We start from the raw sequence: 23,079 nt of genomic DNA on the forward strand, positions 1-23,079 counted from the left end.
ACCCAGCACCTGCCTCTGAGAAATTAAAAATATAAATCAAAACCACTTTAACTCCCATGTAAATCCATTACCTTCTTTCTGGCATAGTAGCTGCTTGCTAATAAGTGCCAACTCTGAGCACACATATATTTCTATGGTCATCGCTGACTTTGGTGTTGAGATGGGGAAAAACAAAAGTAGCTTTTTTACTGATGGTATATTGAAAACGTTCTTAAATTCACCCTTAGAAAACATTGAACAATAATGGGTTTGATTCCCTCCCTTGTTGAAAGAGAACGTATGTTCTCTATTAGTCTTCTGACTTCTCTCCTTTTCTTAGGCAAAAATAACAATTAGCTAACTGTCCATCCACAGTCATACTTCCAACTCTATGAAAATGACAAGCTAAAGAGTCTTCCTATGATGAACTTTTGTGTCCTTAAAGGTATATGTGTAAATTAATAATAATACTGTACTGGCTTTGGTTCTTCTCAACAACCTTGTGATGTAGGCAACCTAAGTAATACATATGAGGAAACAGGCTAAGAGAAATTAAATGCTAAAGGTGAGATTTAAATCCTGACCTTCTGACTCTGACACTCTTCACACAATGCCTTCCTAGGATAGAAACTCATTCTATTAATAGCAGTTAAGTCCTAGGGAGCTGCCTGAGGTAAACAGAAATTATTTGCCTTGCCTAGGTTCACAGAGCTGGTATGAAAGGCAGAATTTGAACAAAAGTCTTCCTGAGTCCAAGCCCAGACTTCTTATCTTCTTCCCATAAATACTAAGAATGACTTACCATATCCAAAAAAATTCTGGGTAAGCCACACTCTATCTGCGTGGCTCTTATAGTTTCCTCTCTTCCTGAAAGAGTGACTCTCCACACTTTCAAAGGGGTATGTTTACCCCTAACATGTACATATTATAATTCTACTGCCCTGATTCTTATTCTTATCCTCTTCCTCCTCTTTCTCCTCCTCCTCCTTCTTCCTCCCCTTGTCCTTTTCTTTCTCCTCCTTTTCCTTCTCCCTTGTCAAAAGATGCACATCTAGCTATATGTTATAGAATTCTATTGTGAGATTAAAACTGATTTTGAAGCAAGGAAGAATGTATATCTCAGCAACGTCAGACAGGGATTCTCCTTTTCTTAATCTTATGACAAAATGTATATATTTTTTGTTCTTTTCCCAGTATCAATTTCCTTTCCAGCAGGAAGGAGGTATAACTGGAGCAGGGGATTAAGTGGAGCAGTGGATAGAGTGCTGGGCCTGGACTCAGGAAGACCTGAGTTCAAATCCAGCCTTAGACACTAACTAGTTCTTTGACTCAGGGCAAATCACTTAATTTTTGTCTATCTCAGTTTCCTTATCTGTAAAATGGGAATAAGAACAGCACCTTCATCCCAGGATTATTGTAAGGACAAAATATACTAATATTTGTAAAGCACTTTATAAACCACAAAGCCTTATATAAATTCTAGTTATTATTTTTGCTCAGTGACTCAAGTAATAGGATTTACACCTGGAGGTTAGAAATAATTTCATATGACTCTCTCATTTTATAGATGAAGACACTGAGGACCAGAGAAGTCCTTGCCCAAGATCACACAAGTAAGTACAGAGTCAGAATTATATGTTATACATTTTGAGTTTTAGTAATGTGTACTTAACCATTAACCATGGTAAAATAACACTTCTCTTCATTTTATCTAACAAGGTAATTTATTTGTTGTGAGGCAATTGGGGTTAAGTGACTTGCCCAGGGTCATACAGCTAGTAAGTGTAAAGTATCTGAGGCCACATTTGAACTCCAGTCCTCCTTACTCCAGGGCTGGTGCTTTAACCACTACACCACCTACCTGCCCCAACAAGATGAGTTAAACTGCAAAGGAAAGACTACTGGATTTTGACCTCAGTTTGAATGTGAGTTCTGCTACTTAATACCAAACTTTTCTAACTCCCTCAATCCTTTCTAAATTAACACTGAAGAGATTTGTTTAACTAAATTCTGCTTTTTCGTTGTTGTTAACACCATGTGCTTCCCAGAGAGGTTTCAGAATTGATTCTTAACAAGGGGCTTTGCTTAAAGGGGACAGCCTATTTATTTTTTTTCCTTTTTTGAACATTTAAACATATACTGAATACAAAAGAACAATACAAATTTTAGCTACAAACCTGTCCATCCTGAGAGTGGTCAGGTCAGAACATATGACCCTCTTATTGGAATAATTGCTCCCTTTTCTAAATAATTAAATCAATTATGTGTATTGTAATGGCATCTACCTCCCAGAGTTGTTGTGAAGAACAAATGTGACGTTTATAAAAATACTCAGCACAGTGCCTGGCACATAGCAGGATCTATATAAATGCTATTAGTATTATTTTATTATTGTAAATTATTTAAAACCCATTACAACCTGACTTTAACTTCCCTTTCCATTCTGTATTGCCCCTTTTCAGAAGTTGTATTGTCCACCCAAACTGGTCTTCTCGCTTTTCTTCACATATAACATTGGAAATGCCATGTTTATTCCTGGGCACAGATTATCCCCCATGCCTTCAATTCTTTTCCTTTTCCATTGCCTCTGCTTTTTAGAATTACCAGTTTCATCCTAAGTTCAGTTCAAGTGCCACCTTCATGAGGCCTTTCTCAGTAGCTGCTAATCTGTTCTTCTCCAAATTATCTTGTATTAATTTTGCATGTATTTTATATACTTATTTTGCATACATTTACATGTGTATGTATTGTCTTTCCTTCTAGAATGTAAGCTTCTTGAGGGCAGGAACTGTTTCATTATCCCCAGAGCTTAGCATAGCACCAGGCACATTGTAAATGCTTATCAAATGCTTAGTGATTAATTGATAATCATGGATGAAACAGAGAAGGGATCATGGAGGAAGTAGCATCTGAGTTTGGAACTGAAACAGGAGGAAAATTTCAATAGGCAGAGATGTGGGAATGGATGTGGGGCAGGTGGGGATTTGTTTCTTCTATAGGAAATGATATATGCAAATACAGAGAGGTAGGGCAAGTTTAGGACACATTCAAGCAGTCTGGCAGAGCACATAAAGAAACAATAGGTTTTCCCCTTAGTGCACAGCCCAGTGACTGAAGTACTATCTATATTTAATTTCCTGGTTTCCTCTTGCAGTGGCTGGGTCAATAGAGAGGACTGACTGACACCCTTGATGAGCTAATGTATTACCACTTATGGTGGTCTTTCCCTACTTCCTTTCCTATAATTAAACAGATGTGTTCTATCTAGTGGACTCTAAACTAAAGCATCTGGAGTCTCACCAAGTTTATCTTCTCACTTTTAAATTTTGTTTGGAAGTACAAGATCGCATAGTTTACAATGACCACTCAACGGTTTCCTGGATAAATAAAAACAGCCATCACACACAACAGTACAGATTCCCTCACCGATCCAGAACGCTGGAAAGCCCCTCGACCCTATTCCATAGGCCCTAAAGCTGAGGTATGGGGAAGTGGTCAAGCTATTTGCCCAAGTAAGTAAAAGTTCTGTGCTTACCTTCCCATTTTACCTCCAAATGACAAGGCCTGTTTCCCAGAATTGGGAAATTCTCTATCACATTTCTAATGTGGTACACACCCAGGTCGGATACCTAACAATAAACATCTATACTGTACTTAGAGGTGATTTTATATGCCCAACGTCAGCCAGGCTTTTATATCTTGCATGGTTCTCTTGTCTGTTGCCATCGCAACCAAGGCAAGCAAGCTGTGTTTAAAGATAATCTATAGCCCAATGCAGCAGCTGGAGGAGGAGTTGTAATAGTTTGTATTTTAAGAAGTACATGTGGTACTGTAAATACTTGGCTTATTTATTACTTGATAACCCAAACTAAGTAACCGGCAAAGCATTTGGTTATTTCCTTTGGTACAAATCCAACTTACTCTCCCTACTTCCACAAGGTTGGTGACCATGATTATGCTGGCTGTGTTTTCATGCCACACCATTCTCCAGAAATCATATATTGTTTCTTGCATTGGTCCTAAAAGAAAACAGGAAAGAAGAGTTATTTTAGAAAAATAAATTTCTGATGCTGAGGACTTACTTTCTGGGAACTTAGAGAGAGATCTATAAATATATATGCTATGTATCTACATGTATACATCTTTGTCATTAGAATAAATAAACAGTATTAAAATATTCCTAAGCAGTAGTTCACGAACTTTTCAAGTATGAAGACCTCCTTTAAATCATCAAAAATGTTAAAGAATTCTTATATGTTAAGTAGTTGCACTATCAGTCATCCAAGGACTGAAAAATACAGGACAACAAAAAGCTATTATGATTTCAGTCATGCTTTTAAATGAGTTTGTATTTTATTAATCATAATGCCTATCTATACACATATGAAAACTGGTGATGCAGTCTGGTTAGATAGGGCCCCTTCTCACCAGAAGAAGGAGGAAGAATATTATATCAACAGCACTAGCAATTATGTATGACTAAAGGTTTGTAAAGTGGCATGTCATCTCATTTAATCTACAAAACCTAGTGATGTAAGGTATATGATTACATCCCCATTTTACAGATGAGGAAAATGAGCCTGAAAAAGTTGTGACTTTCGTAGGGTTATACAGTCAGCATGTATCTGAGGCAGGATTCCAACTCCATTCTTTCTAGCTTTAAGTCCAATACTTTCTCTACTATATCTCCTAGTTACCATCACAAAAACAAGCAAAATCACTGTATGTCCAAAAGACTTCTACCACTTGCCCATGTTTATCCATCTTTGGCCTGCTCATGATTGGTGGATTCAGAGGTAGCTGGAATCCGTGCTTATTCTGGATTAGTGTGCTTGTAAAAAGCTTCCTTTTGCCCTCAGCACAAAATACTACAAGTTAAGTGCACAAGCACCTACTACATGCCAGGCACTGTGCCAAGTACTCGAGATACAAAGAAAGGCAAAAACACCAACCTTGTTCTCAAGGAGCTCACAGTCTAAGGGGGTGAGATGACAAACAAACAGCTGCCCACAAATAAGAAACAGCTAGAATAAAGTGGAAATAATCTCACAGGGAAAGCACTAAGATTTAAGGATAAATGAGAAACGCATCTTGTAAAAAGGTAGGACTTTAGCTAAAACTTCAAGGAAGCCAGAGAAAGTAGTAGGTGGAGATGAGAAAGGAAAGAGTTGAATGCATGGAGGCCAACCAGAGAAAATGTCTGGAGTTGAAAGATTTCTATTTTGAATCTGCTGTCCTGCCTGGTTTCAACTCCAGGAAACAAGATGCCCTTCCTAGGTTAAAGCTTATCACTTTTAAACTCACTACCATGCTGCTAACTCAAGTCTCGATTGCTTCCACCTTCCTCAGTATCCTTTTCCCTCTGTTTCGAGGGTTGGCAGGTGGAGTACCAAATTCCTCCCAATACCTTCCTTTACAGAGGGCAGAAACTGGACTCTCACATCACTCCATCTGGCACCTGCTGCTCTGCCTGGTTTCAACTCCACAGAACTAAATTCCTCCTGGTTTCCTGACCCTCCCTCTTCTACCCCTTTTTGCAACCTTTTTTGTGCTGTCTCTCCCTTTTGATTGTAAGCTCCTCAAGGGAAGGATTTATCTCTTTTTTATTAATTTGTATCCCCTCGATTAGCACAGTGCCTGGCAGTCGGTAAATGTTTATTGGATTGGATTTATTGAATTGCATTGGACCCTAATTGCATCCCTGATATCTTAGAGGCAGCCTGCAAGATTCTAGGCAGGGCTGGTTGCCTGTACTAAGGCACTTGCTGCTTCATGTCCCAGAACCAGAAACAATATCAATATCCTGGGTAGCAATGAGCTGATCAGCTGACTGTACCTTGAAATCCAGGATCAGGCTTGGGGAACTACATACATAAACATATGCATGTTTACATGCATACCATATAATAGATACTATACACATACATGTATGTAGGTTATGTATTATAATAGATATACATACTATATATGCATATATGTATGTATATGGTATGTTTGTTTACTTACATATTTGCATTATATATTCATGAACCCTTTAGAATAGTTCCATGGCTTCAGAGCATCTATCCAAAAACTATTTTTATCTGAAGTATCATTGACAGAAATACCAAATTTTTCATTCATGGTCAGATTTTCTCATGTGATCAAAAATATCTGCTTCTGATAAAAAAATCCTTCTTAAACTAGTACAATGAAAGAAAGTGATTTCTTCATCATTGAGCTATTTATCTCTAAAATACTCAAGAGCGGACTTATCTTTAAAAAATGGGTGACATTACTCTTCTAGCTAATAATTGTCTGATATTCTAGGGAAATGGTACATAAAATGAAATGTGCCTCTAGAACAAATGGCCTTTTCTTCTTTTGGAAATTTTTCTTATTCTGTGCTATCTGTTAAATTAGTCTAATTTATAAACTTTACTTTCTGAAGTGAGCAAGAAATGGTTTTGAACTGAACCAATGTACTTCATTTCAGAAACACAATGACATTCGAGCACATATTCAGAACTAGATGGAGCCATAGGAAATCATTTTAATCCACATGTGTCAAAAATAACAAGATTAAAATGTAATTGTCAAATATTTAGTGAAATAATTAAAAACAAAATAAAACATAAAAATGTTAATATGTGGTTTTCTTAGTCAATATGCAACCACAGGGATCCATATGTATGGTTTATTGGCCCCCATTTCTATTTGATTTTGACATCACTGATCCTTCTCAAAGAGGACCATAATACCAGGGAGGTGATGCCATAACATGCAAGTGAATTGGATTTAAGCGAGGGAGGGCTCTGCAAAGTCACCAGCCTCCTTTTCTCCTCCAGAGCCATCTGGGTCCCGTGGCTAGAGATAGATCAGGACCACTGGAGATGGCCCAGGATGCAGTGGGAGACCTTGGCCTTTGTAAGCTAAGGTATTTAACAGGTGTTATCTTCTTTTCAAACTCAGCTCAAGAACCACTTCCTCTGCCTAGAAGGCTTTTCTTGGTCACTGGAGAGGTTAATGTTTTTCCCTGCTAAATCTATCTTCTATCTGATCTATATTTACTTTGTGTGTGTCAATAGTTGTCTCCCTCATTTTAATATAATGAATATAATGCCCTCCTTCAGGGCAGAGGCTGGTTTTTTTCCCATTGTTTCCATAGCAGCTAGAGAAGTGCTTAAGACATAAGAAGTGCTTAGTACTTGACTGATTCACAGGACTATGTATGCTTTTTCCATGGATTCCTTCTCCTATTTCTTGTCTAAGATAGGTTCTTATTTTACAACCATAAATTTAGACCTGAAAGGGCCTTTGGAGGACATAAAGTTCAACCCCACATTTTACAGATCAGGAAAGTGAATCTAGAAAGGTTAAGCAATTTGCATAAGATCACACAGGTATTAAATGGCAAAGGTGCAAGTTGAGATCCAGGTCACCTGATTCTGAATCAGAGTTCTTTCTACTCAACAAACTCTTAGATTTTAAAAAAAATTTCAATATACATAGAACAGACAAAGAAGATGGTACACAAAACTGCAGATCTTTATTATGTAGAGCTTGCTTCTTATTAAATTTAAAGTATTATATTAATAAATAATAAGCAATTAAATATAAATAGAATAATAAAATAATACATTTAATAAACAAAAATAAATAAATACAATAAAAGTTAGTAGCTTTCAAAACTGTCTTGCTTATCTGGTCTTTTGTTCTCTCTGCATTTATTTTAAAAAGATGCCTAGTGACTCTTTTCTTTCGTGTTACTCTCTTCACCCCTACTGGTTAAAGAAATAAAAAAAAAAAACAACTCTTTGTAATAAATATACATAATCAAGCAAAACAAATTTCCACATTAGCTGTGTCCAAAAATTTATGTCTTATTTTGCATTTTGATTCAAGGTTTTGAAATTTAAATGACTTCTGATCTAAAGTTACAGTCACTATAAGGAAACACCAGAATTCATTGTTTGACAAATTCCTGGCTTTCTGTGGAGCCAAGATGGTGGAGTAAAAGCAGTGACTTGCTTGAGCTCTCCCCCAAACCCCTCCAAATACCTATAAAAATGGCTCTAAACAAAGTCTAAAGCAGCAGAACCCACAAAAAGACAGAGTGAAACAAATATCCAGCCAAGACAACCCGGATGGTTGATCAGAAAGGTATATTGTGCCAGGATGGGAGAGGAGCACAGTTCAGCGTGGGCACACACGCCATAGTGAACTTGGAGCAGGCCTCAGTGGACTGAATCTCGGGCAGATGTGACGGTTTCAAGACCTCTCAACCCACAAACGCCAAAGACAACTTAGAAGGGCAGTGGGAAAAGTCTGTGTCTGCGGTGAGAGAGAAGCACAGTGGTTTTCAGCTCCAGCCCCAGGCAGTGACTGCCTCCTGAGCTTCTGGCCCACAGACTGAAGGGGAATCAAGTGGCTGATTAGAAGGGGATTGCAGGGATCTCTCTGCTGGTGTAGGATTCTCTTGCTTTGACCGTGCTTGGATCTGGGTCACAGTTCTAGGTGGCGGTTCTGGGGCGAGGAGGAGCGCTGGCCTGGTGGAGCTTGTAGTGGTGGTGGAGAGGAAATCCTCCTCACAGTTCCAAGACAGAAAAGAGTGCTTGTGGTCACTCACAGACCACAGCACAGGCCAGGAAAGGAGTAAACACCTGGCCCTTGATTATAGTGCCGTGGAAGAACTGAAAATTTACAGGTCCCTAAAAGTACCTCTGAAAACAGCAGTACAAACCCCTGAAGCTTGGGACAGCACATTCTCCACACTGGAAGCAGACTTTTACCTTAATAAAGAGTTTAAAACTCAAGTAATTGGCCGGGATCATGAGTAAGCAGTGCAAAAAGAGTCAGACTATATTATCTTACTTTGGTGACAAAGAAGATCAAAACATACAACCAGAAGAAGACAACAAAGTCAAATCTCCTACATCCAAAGCCTCCAAGGAAAATATGAATTGGTCCCAGGCCATGGAAGAGCTCAAAAAGGATTTTGTGAAGCAAGTAAGAGAAGTAGAGGCAAAACTGAGAGTGATGCAAGAAAATCATGAAAAACAAGTCAAAAGCTTGCTAAAGGAGACCCCCCAAAAACTGAAGAAAATAGCACTTTGAAAAATAGCCTAACCCAAATGGTAAAAAAGGTCCAAAAAGCCAATGAGGAGAAGAATGCCCTAAAAAAGCAAAATTGACCAAAAGGAAAAGGAAATCCAAAAGATTACTGAAGAAAATACTTCCTTAAAAATTAGAATGGAGAAATTGGAAGTTAGTGACTTTATGAGAAAACGAGGCACTATAAAACAAATCCAAAAGAATGAAAAAATAGAAGAGAATGTGAAATATCTCATTGGAAAAACAACTGACCTGGAAAATAGATCCAGGAGAGAGAATTTAAAAATTATTGGACTATCTGAAAGCCATGACTGAAAAAAGAGCCTAGACATCATCTTTCAAGAAATTATCCAGGAAAACTTCCCTGATATTTTAGAACCAGAGGGCAAAATAGAAATTGAAAGAATCCACCAATCTCCTCCTGAAAGAGATCCCCAAAGGAAAACTCCTGGGAATATTGTAGCCAAATTCCAGAATTCCCAGGTCAAGGAGAAAATATTGCAGGCAGCCAGAAAGAAACAATTCAAGTATTGTGGAAACACAATCAGGATGACACAAGATTTAGCAGCTTCTACAGTAAGGAACTGGAGGGCATGGAATATAATATTCCAGAGGGCAAAGGAGATAGGATTACAACCAAGAATCACCTACCCAGCAAAACCGAGTATAATCCTTCAGGGGAAAAAATGGTTATTCAGTGAAATAGGGGACTTTCGAGCATTCTTGATGAAAAGACCAGAACTGAATAGAAAATTTGATTTTCAAATACAAGACTCAAGTGGAACATGAAGAGGTAAACAGGAAACAGAAATCATAACAGACTTATTAAGGTTGAACTGTTTACATTCCTGCATGGAAAGACGATATTTGTAACTCACGAGTCCTTTGTCAGTATTAGGGTAGTGGGAGGGAAAAATATAGATAGATAGATAGATGGATAGATAGATAGATAGACAGAGGGCACAGGGTGAGTTGAAGATGAAGGGGTGATATCTGGAAAATAAAATTAAGGGGTAAGAGACGATTATACCGGGAGAAGGAGAAAGGGAGAGGTAGAATGGTCTGTCCCACATGAGACATACAAGAAAAGGCTTTTACAGTGGAGGGGAAACAGGGAAAGGTGAGAGGGAATGAGTGAATCTTATTCTCATAGGATTTGGCTTAAGGAGGGAATAACATACACATTTGGGTATGGAAATCTATCTTACCCTACAGGAAAATAAGGGGGGAAAGGGACAAGAGAGCAGGAGGATGATAGAGGGGAGGGCAGACTGGAGGAGGGGATAATCAGAAGTAAACCCTTCTGAGGAGGGACAGGGTTAAAAGAGAGAATAGAATAAATGGGGGGTAGGATAGGATGAAGGGAAATATACTTAGTTTTTCACAACATGACTACTATGGAAGTGTTTTGCATGACTACACATCTCTAACCTGGATCAAGTTTCCCGCCTTTTCAATGAGGGTGGGTGGGGAGGGAGGAAAGGAGAAAATTTGTAACCAAAAGTTTTAAAAACACATATTAAAAAATTGTTTATAAAAAAAATTCCTGGCTTTCAGAGTGTTACACTGACCTATCAGGAGGTAAAAGGTAGAAGGATAGGAAGTGTACCATGAGGCTCATACATTTGCAAAGAAGCAAAGTTATCATCTCAGTGTGACATTTGTAATCAAATAGATGTCTTGATATTTATTAACTGTTTTACTAGCTACTCAGCATCATGTCCCATGTGGGGACTCAAACAATAGTAATGGTGATGAGGATGGTGGTAGTATTGGTTGGAGTGTTCTGGAAGAGAGGTGAATAAAATTTGATATAAATTCTTCTGTTGATGTCCTAACACACACATTTTTTTTGTTTATTTCAGAGACACAAAACAAAAAGCTATGTTGGGACCTGCACAAGTAAATAATTTCTTCCTCATTCTGAGTTTACTGGTTAAAATTTGGAATAGAATCCCTTCTTCTAGATTGTCATAATAGAATCACTTATTATGGACTCTTTTAGAAAGGGATGGCATCCCTTACTCACAAATAGTCTTATAACTGCATGCCCAAATGCTGCTCTAAGCTACTAAGCAGAATACTCACAGAATATGGCCAAATATCCCTGGTTCAAAGTCCAAGAACAAGTTCTAACAATCTAATACATTGAACACTGCAATCCCATCTCCCTCTTAAGTGTCTCTCTCTCTCTCTCTAGCTATAGTATCAAATGTGGTAAGCTCATAGTTACCTTCTTACCAGATTACTTGCTCTCAATATTTTTATCTGTAAAATGAGGGGGATGGACTGGATCTCAATGTCCTTTCAAGCTCTAGGTTTCAGAGTCTTTTTTTAAGGTAACTGGAGAAGCTGAGTGATACATTTTCAAATTATTGATAGGTCTAAGTCAGCAAACAAGATCTTTGAAGCAAAGACTATGTCTTTCTTCCCTGATTTATGTAGAAGAAAACTCACCCATAAAATTTTACATAAAAGAAATAATATTTTTAAAGGTAGGCTAATGCATTTTTCTAAAAACTTGGTCTGTGTCATTTGATGGTTAAGAGTGCATCAATGATTGATTGTTCTCAGCTCGATGACAAGTATTTTTTAAGGTTTTCATTAATAAACAGGGTTTGACTTTGAAACAAAAGGGTATTTGTCTACAGATATATTAAAGATTCAGCATTCACAAATGGGCAGTACATTCTACCTGTCTTTCACTGTTTCATTGTCTTTTGACCTACCTTCCATGGAAGATTAAAATAGGAAAATGAGTTAGTTAAATTTAGTTTCTGTCAACTCTCAACTCAAGTACAAGGATCCAGAAGATGTGTTTGAGTGGTTGAGGCCATTTGAAGGTGCAGCCAAGCTCTAAGCCCACCACATCTAATTTCATCAATTAGAAATACCCATTATGCCCACCTCTAATTCTCATGCCTTTGGGGCTCAGCCTTGCTTAATTGTTTCATCCTTTTTTGCTTTCCATAGGCTGTGCCTGTTTCAGTTTTCACTATCACTGGAGGAATAACTCTGAAACTAATGCCCTCTGATGGAAAGCTGGGTGGGCTTCTCCTCAATCTTGCTTGCTAGAGTAAGACAATGATAATTAAAATTGCCTAGAGGTGAGAAGGGAAGATGGAGATTCTTTTGGCTGATTGTTGCAAGTGTGTTTTTCACTTTCTGCCAACCACATAGCTCTGTTCATCTATCCACATAACTTTCAAATTTTCTTTCAAATCCTGGGCATTTGGGGGTAGGAAGGAGGAAGGAGAAGTCACTAAACTTCAGGTCTTTTAAAGTAATCCTTCTCAACCCTATTTTTCTTTTCTTCTTGACATTTTTCAAATTATTTCCTGACAGGTGAATAAATTATTACTCACTGTCACTTTTCTCCTGACAAAATTGAAAAGCACCAGGGGCCAGGGAAGGGGGTAGAATTTATAGTCACTGAGAGCTACACAGTATGATTTTAGCAGCTCTGGGTAGGGTATGAGAGGCTATAAGTGCTGTCGACAGCCTGTTTACAGATGTTCGCACAGTAAGCAAGATGGTTATTCTCAGCGGTTGCCCCCTCGAGGGACCGAACTGCCAGGAGGAAAGGAAAGGCACTAAATCGCCCAGCATCCCTCTCTCCCTATGCCACAGAAGAACAGGCTTAGTTAGCATGGACCTTTGCTGTTTGGGGGATCTGCTGAGAAGTCACTAGTGACTGACTACCCTCCCTGTCATGAGGAAAACAAACAAATAAGAAAAAAAAAACCAAAGAAGAAAAAGAAAAAGAGGAAAGCAGTGAGAAGCATCTGAAACAAAGGAATCTAAAACAGTAAGCCTCAAACTCCACACAAAAACCCAGCCCTCAAGGAGATGAACTATTGTGATCAAGAGGCAAAACAGCATTTGTTTTCAGCTGCTTCTGGTACAGCTAGAGAGGCTATAATTGTTGTCAGCGGAATCTTTACAGATGTTTGCACAATAGGCAAGAAGGTTATTCTCAGCAGTTGCCCCTTGTGGGACTCAAGTGTCTGAGAGGGAAGGTCTCTGCATTTCAGTAGCATAAGTCCCATCGCACACTCCATTTGCTCCATAATAGCTGACACCCCTGGCCCTTTGCAGGAAAGGAAGTTGGCAGAAGGGTCAGTCAGCACTACCAAGAGTTGCAGAAGGAAAAAAGGCAGAAAGCACCTTCTCATGCATGCAAAATATAAAGCAGAAATTCAAGGCTGCAATCTTTTGTGTTGGATGAGTCTTCAAGTTTGTGGAAAATAAAAGGAGACTTTAAATGATAATTTTAAACCTTGATTGATGACTTACACACCTCCCTTTCACATTTTCCTTTGACACAATCTAATTCAGACTCTGAATGTTTCATATGCCTGAAGCAAGTTATTTAAAAGCCAGAATTCTGTAACATTCAACCACATGTACATGACATTTTAAAGATAAGTTTTTCTCACAACCATTCTGTGAGTCAAGAGGTGTAAATATTACTCTCCCCATTTTAGAGATGAGGAAATTGAGGCTCAGAGGGATAAAGTGACTTGCACTCTTCTCACCTCATGGACTCCACATGGCTTATTCAAGTTTACTTACGTCAGTAATAGCTGGGTTAGAAGACAAATTGATGTTTCAAAGACACCAAAAGTGACTACTGTCATATAGAGAAGCAGCTTGGTACAATGGAAATTATTGGGAGTGGGTACAAACTCCTCCCAAAACCTCCATTTAAAGAGGGTTCCAGGCCAGCCATCTCTTCACTTTCCACTTAGCTGCACCCTTTGAACTGGACTCCATTAAGCTCCATGCTAGGCTCCTTTTCTCTTTCCTTCCGTCTTCCCTCTCTCCCACCTTGTCAATTTCCTTCTATGTTCTGTCTCCCCATTAGATTGTAAGCTCCTCGAGAAGGCAGGAACCATCTTTGTTTTGTATCCCTAGGGTTGAGCACATTGTAAGTGCTTTAAACATGTGTAGTGACTCACTGATATCCTGGCTTTGCCTCTGTATGTGTCAGTTTCCTCATCTATAAACTGGGGATAACAGTATCTACCACCCAGGGTTGTTGTGAGAATGAAATGTAAACAGCTTTGCAAACCTTTAAATGCTAGTATCATCATCATCATCATCCTCATCATCATCATCATCATCATCATTATTTTTATTGTTATCAGCCATTGCTTCCTGGACAAACTACTTTGCCTCAGTTTCCTTCTCGTTAAAATGAAGATATTAGATTAGTATGACTTGTAATTGCCAACAAATACAAGACATATTATAAACACTTTGGGAGTCCCTTGAAAACTATTACACTGTGGTCTGACTGCATTTTGGGAAGATGGAGGAGTAAGTCAGAAATTTCCAGGCTCTCCACATTTCTTCCACAAACAGACAAAAAAAAAATCACCATTTTTATAATCCTGTTACTGTAGGTACAACCCATGTAACATATTTGTGTCTACTCAACACTATGCATATGCAATCTAGGAAGAACAGCTAACAGTCAGGATTCAAAAATGTCTCAAAAAGCTAGAATGCAGGAAGACCTGAGTTCAAATCCCACTAACTGTGGGACCCTGGACAAGTCACTTAACTTCTGTTTGCCTCAGTATCTTCACCTGTAAAATGGAGATAATAATAGCACCTACCTCCCAGGGTTCTTGTAAGGCTCAAATGAAATAATAATTATAAACCACTTACCATGGTGCTTAGGACATAGAAAATTCTATATGAATATTAGTTATTACTACTACTATGACAACTACTACTACTACTACTACCAGAAAATATGAGCTCTTTTTGAAAGAACTGGATATGTTTAGAAGAGAAGAATTAGAAAGGTTATGCCAGCTGTCTTCATGTATTTGAAAAACTCTGATGGAAAAGAGATTAGATTTGTTCTGCTTTTCCCAGAGGGCAGAAATTAAAAGCAATGAGTGTAGGTTCCAAAAAGGCAAAACATCCAAAAATAGAATGAGATGCCTTGAGAGATGTGTTCCAGTGTGATGGTAGGGGTGGAGGGAGTTCTATTCACTACAGATCTTTAAACAGGGTTTGGATGCCCACTTGAAGAATGTGGTCTAGAAATGTGGGTGGCAGAAAAAGCTAAAGCAACTCCATTTTGTACGCAGTTCCTCTACGTATTGTTTGTATTGCAACCCCCACTCTCTCTGAGCCTTTACTTACTGCTGAGGCAGCAAGGACAGTCTTTGTAATAGGGTGGAGTTACAAGAGACAGTTAACCTGAAAAAGAGCCTTCCCCATTACTAGGCCAGTAAAAGGCCTGTCCAATCACAAGATACCACATTCCCTATCTCTACCCTGCAAGTTCTCCAAGGAACAGCCTTGAATAATCCTAAGGTACCCCATGCCCAATTCACCTCCTGCCTAAAACGAAACCTATATAAACTTTGTCCTTTTGTTCCTTCAGGGATTTTCTGCCCTGCAGGTGGGGCTCCCTGGCTGGTGAACTCAATAAATCTTTGTTGGTACCAACATTCAGGGTATTGGGTTTTGGTTTTGGTTGTGGTTTGTGGTGTCGCCAACAATTTTACCCACAGAGGAGATTCTTATGCAGGTGTGAGTCAGCCTAGATGACTAAGAAAGAATGAGCATTTATTAAGCACTTACTTTATACAAAGCACAGTACTAAGTGCTGGGGATACAAGTATAATAACTAGAAAGTCCCTGAACTCTAGGGACATAAATTCTAATGGGGGAGACTACATATAGTAGTTTCAAGTGGCTTCAAGGAGGGATGTTTGGGAAGTCTCTAGGAAGATGAATAAAGCCACAGCAGAGTATATTTAACTCATCCTTTCCAGTAGCAAAGGTTTTACTGATTTGATTACCTCATCTTTCCAGTATGGCTGGACTCTGAGTGATTAGATTTTAGAGATGTTAATAGCCATGTTAATATTTGTTTGGAGAAAAAGCAATAGACCTTATGCCTGACCTGATGGGGTCATACCTTCACCTTTTGTTCCCAGAACTGGAATGAGAGGGCCCAGCATTGGAAAAGGAAGTCTTATAAGGGTGTATAGTTTTGAAAAAAAAAAAAAAACAAACTTTTAGCTTAAAAAAAAAGTATGGGCTCAAAAAGGAGAGAGATGTTTCATGACAGGACAAGATAAGAAATTTTAGAGCACGGCCAGGAAGGAAATGCTGAAGAGAGAACTTTTAATCAAGAATAGAGGTGCCATATACTTTACTTTGGGACAATTCTTTGAACTGATAACCTCCAGGTTAGTGTCTGGATAGCTGCTTAGAGAGCAGTTTTTTGGTCTTTTTTCATTTGTGATTTCTCCTCAGCATGTGGAAACTCCCTCCACCAGATAAATCCTTGGGAGTTTCCTAAGGCACTTGGAGAGGTTAGTTAAGTTCCTTTGCCCAATTCCTGTGTCACAGATGAGATCTGATTCTAAGCCCAAACCTCCAACCATTAACACAAGCTCCATTTCTATTCATTCATAACAAGAACTAATACAGCATGTCCCAAAAGTGTAAGCTATAAAAGCTCAAAAGTGCACTAAGACTTTTGGGACACCCTATATTTATAGAACACCCAAAAGTTTTTTTTAAAGCATTTTCCACACAACACTCCAGGGAGGTAGGTATTATAAGGTGTTATTATCATCATTTTACATGTATGAGAGGAGACTTTAGACTTACTCTCCTAAGTGTAAGGGTGAGAACTGATGCTCTATATGCAAAATGAGGAGTAATAACACCTGTGATACCTATCTCACTTGACTCATTTGATCTCCAGTCTTACACTTAAATATAAGAGGCTCTGTGAGGTTAATTGATTTGTGTATGGTCATATAGCTAGTACTAAGTTCCAGAAATGGGATTCAAACCCAGGCCTCCTGACTCCAAGTTCAAAGCTTTATCTACTAAGTAGTAACCTTTAATATAAATACTTATTAAATATGTATCAAAATCTTGTGAACTCAATGCCAAATTGTGTAAAACAAGTGACTACAGCAAAAGGCCATACTAAATACAATTTTTAAAAAGATGTCAAAGCAAAATAAATATTTATTAACATAAGAGACTGTCTTAGAGCCCAAATTCTCCAATATCCATAGGAGTTTAAAGAAATAATTCTAAGCTTGAATAATGAGGATGGAAGTATGTCTATGAAGTAGAAATGACTATAAAAGTCTAAATTACTTTGTATAGCTGCATGGAGTAATATGTAATGATACATTTATAAATTCCAGGATTGTGTGGGTGATGCTCCAAGATTCCATTTGTTTGTGGATTGAATGTGTTATATAGCTAACATTACACTGCATTGGAGTAGCCAAAGTGCTGGTATGCGAAAGGATAGGGGCAGGAGTGAACTGGGATCCTGAAGGACTGGTCTCTGGAAGAAACATTTCTGAAAACCAAGGTGGGAGCATTAGAAAGTTATCAAAGTAGTGGCAGAAACCATCTAAGAGACCCTATCTCTGAGTGTCTTTTTCTCATATCCTTAAAACCTAGTGAACCATTTTTCTTCTTTGGCTTATCATCCATGTGCCATCTACAATGTTCTATAATGTGTGGATGGCTACTTAGTCCTGTCCTTGGCTCTCTTCTCTTTCTGTACTCACTCTCTTGGTGATGTCTTTAGCTCTCATGGGTTCAGTTATCTTCTTTATGTGGAGGATTCCCAGATCCAACACTTATCACTGTCCTGAGCTTCAGTTTCACATTAGCAACCGCCTGCTGGACAGGTCCACCTAGATCATTTTAAATCATCATCATGATCTTCCATCATATATGATCAGCATCAGCATCTTATCTCAATGTATCAAAAATGGAATTCGTCATAGGATCATTGATTTAGACCTGGAAAGGACCTTAGAGATTAAGTATCACAACATCCTCATTTTTGAGGCCTCATTAGATTAAGGGACCAGCCAAAGGTCACAAAGGTAGGAAATGACAGGTAGTAAGTGACCAGATAATGATAGATGGTATTTGAACTCTAGCCCTTTGCCTTCAAATCCCATGCTCTTTCCATTGAATTAAGTGGCCTCTCTTCCTCCTTACATGAACCCTTTCTCCTACCTTCCCTATTTCTGTCAAGGATGCCACCATCTTTTGTCTCCTAGGCTTGCAATTCTAGAGTGATTCTCAATTCTTTTTCCTTAACCCTCCCCCCCACATCTAATCAGTTGCTAAATCTACCTCCACAACATCTTTCTTTTCCATCTTCAGTCACATGGATACCACCCTAGGTCACAGCCTTACTATCTCTCCCCTGAATGACTAAAGCAGAATCCTTATTTATCTCCCTGCTTCCAGTTTATTCCCTCTCCTATCCATTCTTTATATATAGCTATGAACAGATCTGATCATATCACTCACTTGCTCAAGAAGGTTCAATAGGCCTTCATAAGCCAGGCCATCCTACCTTTTCAGTCTTCTGACACTTTGCTTCCTGCCACATCAATTCAGTGACAATGGCCTTCTGACTGTTCCATGTACAAGACACTCACATCTCCCAGCTCTGGGAGTTTTCTCTGGTTGTTCCCCATGCCTTGAATTCTCTCCCTTCTCATCTCTGCATACTGGCTTCCCTGGTTTCCTTTAAATCCCAAATAAAATCCCATCTTCCACAGGAAATCTTTCCCAGCCCTTCTTAATTCTAGTGCCTTCTATTTATTTCCTCTAGATAGCTTTTTTTGGGGTGTATATTTGTTTGCTTCTCATATCCCCTATTAGACTGCTAGTTCCTTGACAAAGGGACTGTCTTTTGCCTCTCTAGGACTTTGCACAATGCCTGACATAGAGTAAGTACTTCATAAATGCTTCCTGAATGACTGATCTTTTGCTTCTAGGATAGAAAAAAAATTCCTCTACTTGTGATTTAAAGGCTTTTATGAGGGAGAAGGATCTACATGTGTAAAAATATTAATAGCAGCCCTTTTTGTAAAGGCAAAACATTGGAAATTGAGGGAAGACCCATCAATTGGAGAATGGCTGCATGAGCTGTGGTATATGAATATAATGGAATATTCTTGTGCAATAAGAAATGATGAAGAGGCAGATTTCAGAAAAACTTGGAAAGACTTGTAGGAACTGATGCAAAGTGAAATGACCAGAACCATAATATACAGTATCAGCAATACTGTATGACAATCAACTATGAATGACTCAGCTCTTCTCAGCAACACAATGATCTAAGACAAGTACAAATAGAATAGATAGAAAATGCTATCCACATCCAGATAAAGAACTGATGGACTCTGAATGAAGATCGAAGCATACTTTTTCACTTAACTTTATTCTTTGTGTGTTTTTTTTCCTTTTGATCTGTTTCTTTTTGCACAACTGTGACTAATACAGAAATATGTTTTACATGATAGCACATGCACAATCTATATCAAATTGCCTACCATTTTAGGAAGAGGGGATGGAAGGGAAGGAGGGAGAAAAATTTGGAACTCAAAATCTTTTCAAATGAATGTTAAAAGTTGTCTTGACATGTAATTGGGAAAAGTACTATTAAAAAAGTCCTTTATGATCTGGTTCCAATCTATCCAGATATTTCATATTTCTCCTTCTCATACACTAGGCTCACATCAAACTGGCCCATTTGTTCCCTATACATGACATTCTACCATTTGCCTCTTTGTGCATATGCTATTTCCCGTTCCTGGAATGTTCATTCTCTATATCTCTACTTTTTGAAATTCCCAGCTCAACTTAATTGCCTTATACATGAGGCCCTGAGCTGTTAGGGGACCCCTCCTAGCCTCTCCCCACTAGAACTTAAGCTCTTTGAGTTTAGGGTCAGTTTTGTTTTTGTCTTAGCTTGTTTAGTAGATAGAGTACTGAGAGCATTGGGTCAAAAAGACCAGGGGTCAAACTCCACCTCTGACACCAGCTGTGTGACCCAGGACTAGTACTCAGCACAATGCCTTGAATAGAACAGGCCCTTATTCAATGTTTGTTAAATGGAATTGCATCCTTTACCACAAATCTCTCATTGCTAGGCATCATATATCACTGCAGCAGAAGGGGAACTTGAAATTTCCAAGAGAATTGTTACTAAGGAAAGCGGATGCTACTCTAAACATGGACCACTTTCAATATGATTGTCACAAAAATAAAAGTGACCTGAAAGTTTCAGATTCATGATTATGTATGGATTTTTGTTGCTGTTATTGTGGCAAGCCTTCTAGATGCAATTACTTAACATTCAGAGAATTAGCTACCCCTGGGTGTCTGTGGAACCATTTTTTGCTGTAAATTCTTATGGGATTTTTCGCTACCATATTTCTCTAACAGTTATGTCTATAATTTCACATTTTGCAGCTTTTCATTTTTACTGTAGTGCAACAAAAAGGTAAACACAATACAATGGTTTAAACTCTAAATCAGCCTCATCTGTCCCAAATAAAATAATGGTGTCACACAGAGAACTAGTCGGCTTCTGCATTAATAATCCTCAACAGTTAGGTGAAAGATGAATTTACTCTTCCTTGCGGGAAATTCTGTTAGACTCATAGGGTTTTATTTCTCTTCTCTTCTATTCTTTTCCTTTAAAAATAATAATTAAAGAGGAAGCTCGATGTAGTGATGGAATGCTGGAAATTTGGGAAACCTGGGTTCAAAAATCGATGTCTTTGTTAGTTGCACAACTCTGGACAAGTCACTGAACCACTCTGTGACTCAACTCTTTAGGACTTTGCCAATAAATTATAGATGGATTGTGATTTTTATGGGTGGCAGTTCTCCCATATTGAAAGATAACCTCACATATATAATGATAGCCTCTTCACATATTTGGGTATTTTGGTGGGAGTGGAAAGCCAAATGTGAGAAGATTCATTGCTCATGACTAGATTTACTAAATTCCTAAGAGAATCTAAATAATATTAATAAATTATATAATATATTACATAATAAAACAATATCTAATATAACAATATTAATAATATATAATTCATTATTACTAGAACTAAATTAGAACTAAAATTTATATAGTGCTTACTATGTGCCAGGCACTGAGCTTTATAATTATTGTCTCATTTACTCTTCACAACAATCTTGGGAAGTAGGTGCTATTATTATCCCCATTTTACAGCTGAGGAAACTGAGGCAAACAGAGGTTAAGTGACTTGCCCAGGGTCACACCGCTAGCCTGAATCAAGTTGTCCTGACTCCAGGCCCAGCTCTCTATCTACTGGGCCACCTAGCTGCCAATAATAACAATAATAACAATGACAATTAATATTTATATAATGCTCTAAAATTTTATACAGCATGCAGCACAGTGCCTGACACACAGTATGCACTTAACAAACATTTATTGACTTATAAAGTGCTTTGCATACATGATCTCATTTGAACCTTACAACAATTCTATGAGGTTGGTATTTACAGGCATCATCCTCATCTGTAAGATGAGGAAAATGAAGCTCATAGTCACACAACCAATAAATGTCGAGAGCCCATGTAGGAACTCAAGCCTTTCTTGACTCTAAGTTCAGTACTCTCTTCACTATGGCATGCTGCCTCACAAAATGAACACACTAAGCAGGAATAACCAATTAATTAAAAGTATGTTTACTCAGGAAGAAAAAAAATAGAAAGAATATATATACTTTTTATAGGAAGAAAAAAGTCTTCAGCTTATGTTACTTCTTCTGACTTTAAAAAAAATGTGATTACTGGTTTGCTAAAATGGTACAGTGTAAGGATACAGCCTAAAAAATTCTTTGTATATAAAATTATAGGGGTAGCCATGTTTTGCCCAGTCCTCTAATTAGTCTTAAGTGCTTTGTATTGGAATTTTAATTTAGTGACACCAAAAAATCAGTGTTTGAGAAATACCTTTTTTTTTTTCAGAATTAGTGTCAAAAGCAATTATTTAAAATAGTGAAGTGAAATGACTTTAGGTTAATAAATTTAACCTAGGTTAAATAATGGTTGTTTATTATTATTAGTAGTATTAGGTTAAATAAAGATTTATTATTATTAATAATATCAGTTAAATAAATTTAACAAAGAAAAATTGGTGATCCTTATTTTTAAGTTTTCCTAATAATAGAGTCATACCAACTGTAAAATCACACAATCATAGAATAGAAGAGTTGGGATGGATCACAGAAATCACATGATCCAGCCCTTTCATTTTATAGATGTGGAAACTGAGGTCCAGTTTAGGTGATGTTGCACCTAAAGTCATATAGTGGTAGTTTCTCCCAATGTCCTAAATCTTGTTGTTCAGTCATTTTTTAGTAATGTCCAACCCTCAGTGACCCCATTTAGGGTTTTCTTGGCAAAGATACTGGAGTGGTTTGCCATTTCTTTCTCTAGTTCACTTTACAGAGGAGCAAACTGAGACAAACAGGGTGGCAGCTGGGTGGTGCAGTGGATAGAGTGCCAGGCCTGGAGTCATAAAGACTCATCTTCTTGAGTTCAAGTCTGGCCTCATACCCTTACTAGCTGTGTGACCCTGGGTAAGTCACTTAACCCTGTTTGCCCCATTTTCCTCATCTGTAAAATGAGCTGGAGAAGGAAATGGCAAAACACTCTAGTATTTTTGCCAAGAAAACCCAAAATGGGGTCACGAAGAGTTGGGCACGACCTAAAAATGATTGAACCTCAATAATATACATTGAATGAAAGTGAACTAATGGTGGAACTAGGCCTAGAACTCAGACCTTTGGAGTTCTAGTCCATGGTATTTATATACCTTTCCTATCTATTCTCTCTTCAGGCCCTCTCATTACCTTTCATCTGGATTATTACAATAGCCCTTTAATTAATCTCCCTGCTTTCCATCTATTCCTCTCTCCTTGTCACAGTTGAAAAAAAAATCTTCCTTTGGCACAGGATTGACCATGCTGCTCCAATGCAAACAACACAAAACCAAATTTCGGTGTCTCCACATAGCTTCTAAAATAAAACACAAACTCTTTAGTTTTGTATTTAAGGCCATAATTTGGTTTTCCAAATTCCAAAACCTTTCCAGCCTTATCTCATACAACCCCCCTTAACATACTCTAAATTCCAGCAAAATTGTAC

General features: G+C 38.1%; 1 protein-coding gene across 3 annotated transcripts in view; it reads right to left on the reverse strand.

Annotated features, from left to right (window-relative positions):
• LOC114053920 (receptor-type tyrosine-protein phosphatase mu) overlaps window positions 1-23,079 on the reverse strand; it is a 958,135-nt gene that overhangs the window by 69,508 nt on the left and 865,548 nt on the right. For all 3 annotated transcript variants that reach the window (XM_027877057.1, XM_027877059.1, XM_027877058.1), the window contains one exon: window positions 3,901-3,998. In XM_027877057.1, the coding sequence (XP_027732858.1) occupies window positions 3,901-3,998 (98 nt within the window). The remainder of the gene's footprint in view (window positions 1-3,900; window positions 3,999-23,079) is intronic.

This window comes from Vombatus ursinus, unplaced genomic scaffold (genome assembly GCF_900497805.2).
Source record: "Vombatus ursinus unplaced genomic scaffold, bare-nosed wombat genome assembly UNPS02014812.1, whole genome shotgun sequence".
NCBI classification, from domain to species: Eukaryota; Metazoa; Chordata; class Mammalia; order Diprotodontia; family Vombatidae; genus Vombatus; species Vombatus ursinus.